We start from the raw sequence: 10199 nt of genomic DNA, 5'->3' as shown, positions 1-10199 counted from the left end.
AACCCCACTTTCCCTTCAGCATTTATAATGGTGTAAAATATATAAAACAGTGTTTTTAATTTATAAGGTGGGGCTCGCACTCAGAGGCTTGCTATGTGAAAGGGGTCACCAGTACAAAACTTTGAGAACCACTGTGCTAGGTGGTGCACACATATAATGAATGGGCACTGGCACATGCAGGAGACAGGATTAGGCTTTGACCATTATGATGATACAGGCCAGTCCTTTTGGATCTAGATCCAGATTTCCTCAATGTTTTGGCAACATGGGCTAAGCTCATCCCCATTACACACGTATGCGCTAATGGCTGAAAGGATCAATAAGCACTTCCCTGCGCCACCCTGGGCCCTTCCAGCGCCATCTCCGCCAGGATCCAGCCAAGGGCAGGGCAGGGCCAGCGTTAGCGCCCCTGCTACCCGGCCCCCGCCCGGACCGTGCATCTGCAGGCCGAAGGGGGGCAGCGGCAGGCACACCAGACGAGCTGCGTGTGTGTAGGTGCGTGTCTGCCTGCACACGTGTCTGTGTGCGCGGGTCTATCCATCTGCCTGGGCACGTCTGCACGTGTGACACGTGCCTGTCCCTGCACGCCTGTCTGCACCCCTACGTCTGTCTGTGGGTCTGCCTGCACCCGCGTCTGTCCACCTGTCCGTGCGCGTCTGCCTGTCGGTGCACACCTGTGACACGTGCCTGTCCCTGCCCGCCCGGGTCTGCACACGTGGAACCCTGCAGAGGCGGGAGTTAGGGGCCGCTTCCCTCTCTGTCCCCAGGAGCGGCACGGCCTGCAGCCCCCACAGCGGACGCCACTCCCCCGCTTCCCTGCCCTTGCTCTGGAGCCGGCCGCCACGTGCAGCCCAGACACAACTGCGTCCCGCCAGGCGCCGCCCCGCTGCTGGACCTGTAAGGGAACGCGAACGCGCTCTAACCCTTTTGCCCTCTCTGGGCCGCCGTAGACGGAGTCGGCGGGGGGAGCGGGCTCGCGGTGGCTGTTGGGATGGGCTGTTAAGTTGCAAGAGGCGCGGAAATTCCGCTGTCGCTGCCCGGCGCCTGGGGAGAAGCGGTGGGCGGGCGCTTGCAGGTAAGTGTCTCGCGGGGCCCGCTGCCGTTAGCCACGCTCATTGGCTGGAACCGTGAGTCGGACCCTGTAGAGGACTCTGAGCCGGGGTGCCCCAGCCAATCGGAAAGGGCCGCGGGGCGGGGTCTGAGTGCTGTCGGGCCAGGTGCCTGTTACCTGGGCAGCGGCCCCCTCCCGCTGAGCCGGGCGGGCCGCCTCCCCCGGTCAGTCCCCTCTGCCGTCCGCAGTGGCCATCGGTTCGCCGGCAGGTGAAAGCCCCGGGGGGCGGGGGAGCACGAGCGAAGTTCCTGGGGCAGCCGGGGGCTGCAGCCTCTTTTAACCCTGAAAATCCGGCCTCCCCCTGTCCCAGGGTGGCGCGCGGCGTGCTGGAAACCCGCCCCAGGCCCGGTGGGGTGGGGGGCCGAGACCTGCACGCCGAGGGCGTCGCTTAAATGTCACGGCGGGTGGAGTTTGCAGACTTGGAAAACTGGCACCGTTCAGCCTTCACCCGCCTAACTTTGTGAAAGGCTGGAGCCAACTGGGTTGAGATTTAGGCCTGATCTAGATCTAAAAATTATATCCACCTACTTAAGGCGCGGAGGCTGTGAAAAATGTCAGACCTAACCCCTGATGTAGACAGACTCAGCTAGATCAAGGGAAGAATTCTCCCATCGATCTAGCCCCTACTGCTCTGAGGGAGAAATCCCTCCCAGTGATGTAGGAAGAGTCTACAGCACTATGGGGCTACAGCCGCAGCAGCCTAGCTGTGCCCCTTTAGCACTGACGTACCCTCCAATTGTGAGAGTTTGGTTCTGGTATTCCAGGTGGGCCTATCTCTAGTAGAAATTAGAAGAGGAATTTGATATAATCAGTAAAACTCAGGAGGGATTATTGCTATGGCAGGGATAACTGAAGGAAAGCACATGCTAGTTATCAAATTGTGGAAGTATTGTTTAATTTACAGGAAAAAGCTTTGAGATCTCCATTGGCTAATAATAACTTGCTTTCATAGCATCTTCCATTTAGAAAGACCAAATAGCAGTTTGCACGCTTAACAGATATACACAATTTCCAGTATTAAAAAGACCACCACTCTCCCTCTCTTATGATGAAGCGCAGACCCATATTGGGTGAAATCCAGCAGCAGTTAAACAATACACAGCAACACTTCATTATGCGCGCGCACACACACACACACAAGTTTAGGCTAATCAGGGGAAAAGGATATGAAATTCAGTTAAAACTACAGGGAAAAGTTTAAGTAGGCAGAGTACAACAATTGCCAGTTTGCTGTGCCAGGGAACCTTAAATGAGTACAAGTGTCATGGGGCTTGGTCTTATGTCTGTCTGTCTTTTTTTTTTTCCTTCCATATTTTGCATGTGTGGATTTTTTTAAAAATAATTTGAATCAAGTTAAAGTATCAGTTTGTTTAGGCACAACAACCAAAGATCATATGGAAATGTTTCTATAAAAATCAAAAAAGAAAATGCTAGTGCATAAATTGGTGAAAAGAAAACTGATTATAAACAAAAGTGAAACTGAGTAGTCTGTTTTTATTGTGGAAGTTGAATGTAGTACAAAACCAAACAGCATTGGTAGTGACAATAAATTAGAAACTTCAAACTCTTTTGAATGATCTGTGTTACTAAAACCACAGTTTCAGATTTTCCCCCATCTCTTTATATGATCTGGGATGGGGGAGGCACTGGAGTGCTTACAGTTTAAACTTCCAATCCTTGCTGGAACAATTCATTTATTTTAGCCTGAATAGCTCCATCTGCTGTTTCTCAAAACAGGTCTCTGAAAATACTCATGGTTCAGAATGAAGCTGTTATGAACTCAAAGAATTAAGCATTTAAAAGAGGGTGGGTGGGGGAATTTACCATCTGTAGTGCTTCAATCTGAACAGTTATGAGTTATCAGCCAGTCAGATTTAATATCACAGGCTACAAATTCCATCTTTTTGACTGTTTGTATAACGTCAGCTTGATGCTTTAATTTGTCATTTTTTTAATTAAGGAAATCTTGTAAGTAACTGTGGATGGAATCCTTCCCTTTAATTTACAAGGTGAACTGGAGCTGACTTTTTTTCCCCCATGCTTTTTTTTTTTTTAAAGGCCTATAGGTGCAGCCATGCAGGAAAGCATCCGTTTTGCTTCATCAGGAGATGATATTAAAATTTGGGACTCCTCATCTATAACAGTGGTGGAGCAGTTCAACCCACATACTTCGCATTCAGTCAACTCACTATGTTGGGGCAATAATAATATCCTTTACTGTGTCAGTTTGGTACTGTATCTGTGCATTTCTGCAAAACTCTATTGAACTTCTGGATTAAAGTATATGTAAATATCAGTTTTCATTTAGTCTTGATTTGAAGAACTGCTTTTTTAGTTTTAAGCAGAGTTTGTCCTCTGATGCAGAAACTATTTAGAGTTGAGGAATAAAATGAGATTACACAGGGAAATAAGTTGTTTAGATCAGTGATACTCAGACTGAGGCCTGCGAGCCACAAGTGGGTCTTTAATGTGTGTCTTGTGGCTCTTTGCAGCACATGATTTTAAAACACAGTGTGATTTTAATTATTAACCAATCAGGATGCTTTTATTATGTTAACCAATTGTAGTTGATAAAATACTTGGTCAATCATTTTGCTGTGAGAATAAAAGTACATATTTAATAAAAACAAAATATTTCCCCTGTCATACTGTTTAAATATGAATATATAGTACTATAGTAAATGAAACAATGAATTCACGCTACTGTGGCTCTTTTGGGTCCTGAACCCCTGAGGTTTGAAGTGTGTGTGTGTGTGTGAGAGAGAGATGAGGCAAAGGTGTGGATGAGGATTTTAATAGTGGAGATTGAGGAAAGACTGACTAAAATAGTGCAAATACTAAACCAGAGCTCTGAAGGGATATAGTCAACTTGAATTCTAGACGGTTTAAAACAAAATTAAAGTATTTTAGTTATTACACCTGTCTCTGAATCCCTCTGCCAGTCTTCATGGGATTTTTACAACAAGGTTTTCCTAATTTTTTTAAAATATTTTTGTCCTTTGTTTCTGTATGAAAGGTAGATATAAGCAAAAAGGAAAAATTGTGGGGGAAATCATGAAAGTGCCTGTGTGCAAGTGCTGTCAAATACACAAAGCAAACCGGAAAAAATATTTAAGTCCCTTAATCTAAGATGGTGTTTGTAACAATAATACATGATAAAAATCATACTTCTGCGTGCAAGTTTAAGTTGAGTTAACTCAGTGTCAGAACTAGGGAATGACTTGTCCCCCTTCTTCCCACATCCCTAATGCCATATGTGTGCACTTTTTCAGATGGAAGAGGTTTAATTTTCTTTAATTAAGAGGAGAGGTTTAATTTTCTTGGGTTACAAATCCAGCTAACTAGATTTGTATTTGTTTACTTCAGATACTAATCCTCATATTCACTTCCCTGGAGATGACTATAAGAGGGACACGTGTCTCAGAGGGGATAGTTACTCTGGTTATTTCAAGTTTGAGGAGTGGGGCACTCTGCACTCCTTGGGGTGGGGTGGAGGGGGAAAAGTGCTATACTTCTCCCATTTCCACCCACCTTGATCCTGTGTATTTTATCCCTCTACTCATCGATCATCTTCCCTGCAAATGCTCTGAGAGAAGAGCATAGTGGTGAATGCCATCTTATATATCTGTTTTATGTCAAAGGCTGTTCTTACTATTTTGTATGCCCGAGCTGTTAAAGAGTTTTGTTATGCTATAGCTAGTGAAGATAAACTTTAACTCCAGTTGCATCTTTATTTGCTCCAGACTATATTTTGTCCTTAATAAGCTACTATGGGTGACAAAAGACTTATTGGCATTGTGGTCATAACAACTGCAACTGTTGCTAATGTGCTCTGGTGTTAGTTAAGCTCCAAAAAGGGCTCTATTTTGAGTTTTTTCTTCATTCAAAAGGTTTAGGTAAAGCTTATTTCATATTAAAATTAACTGTGGGATAATGATAAATCTCCCTTTCACAATACTTGTACTGTAATCTGATTCTGCTTATTATCGTGTATGCAACATATATCTAAAATAGTCATTTTCATAATTCTAAACACAAAATAACTTTTTATTAGAAGTATTGTATGGTTTTCCTTATCTAGAAGACCACTGGAAACTAAACCATAGTAACCTGTGCTATATTCTAGGAACAGCACACTGAATTGGATTTTTTGGCATGAAGTGTTGTTTTCTCTAGATTTATAAGCTTACTAACGGTAACAAACATTGATTGGAATTTTGCTTAATGGTAGATGGAGGCTAAAAGAAGTGAGGGAGAAAATGTTGTGGGGATAGATGGGAGAGAAATATTGACAGGGTAGACAGGCTAGCGGGGTGGAGATTTAACCAACAAAAATAATCCAAATACCCCCCCTCCACTCCCCCCCACACACGCACCCCGCCAAATTTGCCTTGGTTTTTTGTTAGGGTTGGGGGGCAGTGGCATCATATAGGAGAATCTACTTCAGGAAAAGGCAAACTATTTACATAACAGCTGCTTAATGAAATTCCATAAAAGAGAATCAGGAGCAAGGAACCTCACTCCATATCTTTTTATTCCCCCCCTCAAAGAGCAGAGTTTCAAAGCAACTATGTCATTTCAAGGTATAGTACTTTTTAAGCCAATCTATTGAACAGGTACAATGATGGGTAGTACCTACACTTGCTTGCCAGCAGCTGTACAGAGTTTTATGATCTATATTCTATGGTCCTTAACTCCCAATTCAGATAATTTTCTGGTCACTGCATCTACCATTGGTGATAAAATAGTTGTTTCAAGCTGTAAGGGTAAAGCTGTTCCACTTTTTGAACTAGCTGAAGGGGTAAGTATAACTTGTGGCTTTGTTTTTTCTGTCTTGTATTTGCATTATGTCTGCTCTGCTCACTTTTTTTACAACTTTATTAGATACCACTTATAATCAAGTACTGTTAAGGTTATGACACACAATGCCAAGTGTCAGAAAATTGAGCAATATATATATAGCAGGGGTGGTCAACCTGTGGCTCTTCAGAAGTCAATATGCAGCTCCTTGTATAGGCACCAACTCCAGGGCTGGAGCTACAGGTGCCAACTTTCCAGTGTGCCAGGGGATGCTCTCTGCTGAGCCCCTCCCCTCTGCTACAGGCCCTGACCCCACTCCACCCCTTCCCCCCCCTCTGAGTCTGTGTGCCCTCACTCCTCCCCCTTCCCCTCCCAGAGCCTCCCGCAAGCCATGAAACAGCTGATAAGGAGGTGTGGGGGGACGATGATCAGCGGGGCTGCCGGTGGGTGGGAGAAGCTGGGAGCAAGTGGGGGAAGCTTCTGGGGGGCTGCTGACATATTACTGAGGCTCTTTGGCAATGTACATTGGTAAATTCTGGCTCCTTCTCGGGCTCATGTTGGCCACCCCGATATATAGTGTTGAGCTTGTTGCCACTTTATTAACTTGAGTTCAATGGGACAACACAATGTATCGTTGGGTTACATTAGGTCAGTAAATGCTACCTAGCTGCAGGAGCAGAAAATGAGACTTAAACTTTGTTCTTAAATTTTTGCTGGGTTGTCATAACTATAGCCTCTTTTAAGTGTGTGTGTAATCACTCGATTTTTGTAACAAGTGTTCGATCCCATCCCATATACATTATAAAACTTACTATGCCAGGGAGAGGGACCCACTTATAGAGTAATACTCTGACATGGCTGCTTGAATAAACTGTGTTGGAGTGCTAACTTGTTATAATCGGGTTCCGAACTACTGTAGCTTTTATAATCATAGGACTGGAAGGGACCTCTCGAGGACTTCTAGTCCAGTCCCCTGTACTCGAGGCAGGACTAAGTATTATCTCTCTAGACAATCCCTGACAGGTGCTCTTAAAAACCACTGATGAAGATTCCACAGTGACCCGAAGAAATTTATTCCAGTGTTTAACTACCTGGATGGGAAGTTTTTCCAAATGTCCAACTGAAACCGGCCTTGCTGAAATTAAGCTATCCTCAAAGGTTAAAGAGAACAATTTTTTCCCCTTGTCCTTGTAACAGCCTTTTACGTACTTGAAAACTGTTATCATATTCCCCCTCAGTTTTCTCTTCTCCAGACTAAACAAATCCAATTTTTCTATCTTTAATCATTTTTTGTTGCTCTCCTGTGGACTTTCCCAGACCCAAGAACTTCAAAGTGAATCTTTAATAATAATAATAAATAATTAATAAAAAAAGTTCTGTCTTCAGTGTAGGTCTGTCATTGAGAGTGGCTTTTTTGTTTTGTTTTGTTTTTTTTCAAATTCAGTGCTGCAGTGATTATTTTAAAAAAGAAGCACTTTGTGGAATTGGAAGACTTGCTACTATAATATTCTCTGTAATGTTTAAAGAATATGAACTTGGAGACCTAGACAGCTTTGCAGTGTCTTTTTAAGGAATTTGTTTTTGAAAGTCTTATCCCATTTGTGCACAGTAGCTATTGTGTGAGACTAGAAATGTATGGCCTCACTTCTGGAGCTATATTGTATAGGGAAAATGCTTATTGAAATAAAGAAAACTGAGGTTGTGGCAACATAAACAGGAAAGAGGAAAAAGTGGAGTGAGAGGTTTGAGCCCATATGATGGGTTTAATATTTAAGTAACATACTTAGAGTCCTGTCTGACTAATTCTCACATATATAAGTAATCGTTGCGTGCACCAATAGTTTCATTGAAGTCAGTGGGACTGATTGTGTTAGTGAAGATTAAGCTCTTGAGCATTTACATGATATTTTATTTATAAATAATATGTGGGGGGGTGTAGAGCGAGAGAGCAAGCGGACGGACGGACTGACTGACTGCAATAATAAACATTTCTTATGCCTATTTTCTTTACCAGGCAAAACAGACATGTGTGAGCTTAAATTCCAGTTCTATGCATATTGTCAGTGGAGGCCTTGATAACACTGTTAATATCTGGGATTTAAAGTCTAGAAGACTACATCGATGCCTTAAGGTAACTATTTTTTCTTTTGGCTCTGATAGTTGACAGGGAAAAAAAAAAGTAGATCCCATATTTTCTAGCTTTTGTTGACCATCTTGAATGTATACTTTCTAGTTTTGAGCTAGCAAACAAGATACTATTTACCACCCTGATCCTGTGTAGACTCTCATATGCTTAATTTCATGCTCTATAAGCAGCTCTGTTGAAATCAGGGACGTTACTCATAGGGCCTAAAGTTAAGCACACGTGTAAGTCTCTGCAGGATCAAAGTCAGAATAACAAACTTTGTGATTTCAAAATGTTTTAAGTGCGATTTTCATATTGGAAGAAACTGGCAAATAGCCAAGTTCTAAAAACAAATCATTTCAGAAACTGCACTTTCTATTATTATTCCTGCCCTACTACAGCCTTGATCCTGCAAATACAAAAGGACATACATAACTTCAGATATGTGCTTAACTTTATGCATGTATAGAAGTGTTGTCAGGATTGGTACCTTTATTGAGCAAAGGTACGTGTTAGAGAGGTCATTTCGTGCCCCGCTTTCCTTCCCCCCCCGTTACCAGTCCATTTTGGATTCTCAATCCTACAGTGAAACCATTATACAAAAAAACCTGTGATAGTCTCATTTATTTATTATGGATCTGCAGTAATATGAACTCCATAATTAAGGATGTAACTTGTTTGTTTGTTTTTTTACCACACTTGTTTCCCTTTTCCTACCCCCTCCACTGTCCAAAAAAAAAAAAAAAAAGTCAGGTTAATTAACTAAGATGTTTTGTCATTATGAATATTTGTTTGAAAATGAGTTTTTATTTTGTGCAATTAAATAAGCCACTGCTCAAAAAACAACTCATTCTACCAACTCCAAATTTGTTTTATTTATCTGTACTTTTGTTTGCAGCTAGAGCTTCTAGGCAGTAGAGGTTGGCAAGGAAAAAGGCTGCATGGCTGACTGCTGAAGTCACTTGCTAAGGGCTTTATAATATCTGTAGAGTCTAATGTCCGCACTTTTCTTGAAAACCTTTTGAGTCTTTCAAGCTAGTCTGCTTGCATCATAAAGTCTGTCCGGGCAGGCATGTCTTAAATCTGTGAACATAATTTTTGAAGTAACTTTGGCTTGGGTCTTGCAAATGAGAAGCCAAGATGAAATAAAAGACACAACCTATGATAGGTTTCAGAGTAGCAGCCGTGTTGGTCTGTATTTGCAAAAAGAAAAGGAATACTTGTGGCACCTTAGAGATTAACAAATTTATTTGAGCATAAGCTTTTGTGAGTTTTCTTTTTACAATCTATGGTGTAATCTTAATTCTGGATGTGGGGGTGAAGTTCCCCAGAGTAGGAATATTAATAACTTTTTATTATCAGCTATAAAATTAAATTATAAATTAAATTATAAAATTAAAGACACATGGTATTAAGATTTTAATTAAGAAAAGCCACGACAATCAGGGAAGTTTTGCCAGATTTTCAAATCATAGTTAAGGTTCTGCTGCATCCTTAACTCTAATTCCATATCAGTGCCAGTCATCCATCCACCAAGCCCTTTAAAAATGTACTGCTATAGGTGAAACCTAAAAATGATTTTTCCTGACTTTCAGACTTTTATAACTGCAGTATTGTAAGAAGTTTTTCTTTCCGGGTAATGGATACAGGTTTCAAACTTATACTTTTTGGGCTGGGAATATGATACCTGGATGTTTTAGTTTAATGTACAAAGACAGGATGATGCCTTCACTGCCAAAGAGAGAACTGTTGAGGAAATATGTTCAATAACACTAAAGCTACTGAAGGGGGAAATTTGATAAAAGTAGACTGCTCTTAATATAACTTTGTTAAACTGGCAGTTGTCCCTGAAAGATTTTACTTTGATATTTATGCGTGCTAGAGGTCTTTACATTATATAATTAACATACTGTTGATACCTTAATGAAGAACGTGTTGGGTTTTATAAAAGAACCTTCTGAAAATTCTAATCAGGTGTCGAGTAAATCAAAGTTCCCAGTTTTTGTTACACTAGCATGAAAATCCAAGTTGTTTGGGTGATGCTTTTTGAATGCCCAAGTTAAACCTGAAATAATTCTGTAAAAAGTCAGCTTCAGGCTTTTGTTTTGCCTCTTCTGTAACAAAGATGAAGTATTTCTATAATAGCACAGAAAAAACGTTTCG

General features: G+C 41.7%; 1 protein-coding gene across 3 annotated transcripts in view; it reads left to right on the top strand.

The window, feature by feature from the left end:
- The first annotated feature begins 991 nt into the window (after positions 1-991).
- Positions 992-10199, top strand: part of NEDD1 (NEDD1 gamma-tubulin ring complex targeting factor) — a 59640-nt gene continuing 50432 nt past the window's right edge. Inside the window, exons 1-4 of one of the 3 annotated variants that reach the window (XM_048835509.2) lie at positions 992-1075; positions 3170-3321; positions 5821-5912; positions 7926-8042. In XM_048835509.2, the coding sequence (XP_048691466.1) occupies positions 3186-3321; positions 5821-5912; positions 7926-8042 (345 nt within the window). In that variant the 5' untranslated portion in view covers positions 992-1075; positions 3170-3185. Of the gene's footprint in view, positions 1076-1194; positions 1321-3169; positions 3322-5820; positions 5913-7925; positions 8043-10199 lie in introns of those variants that run through there. The other 2 variants (XM_075124271.1, XM_075124270.1) reach the window with 2 other exon arrangements.

Source organism: Caretta caretta, chromosome 1 (assembly GCF_965140235.1).
Source record: "Caretta caretta isolate rCarCar2 chromosome 1, rCarCar1.hap1, whole genome shotgun sequence".
NCBI lineage: Eukaryota > Metazoa > Chordata > Testudines > Cheloniidae > Caretta > Caretta caretta.
This window is presented reverse-complemented; position numbering and strand designations above follow the sequence as displayed.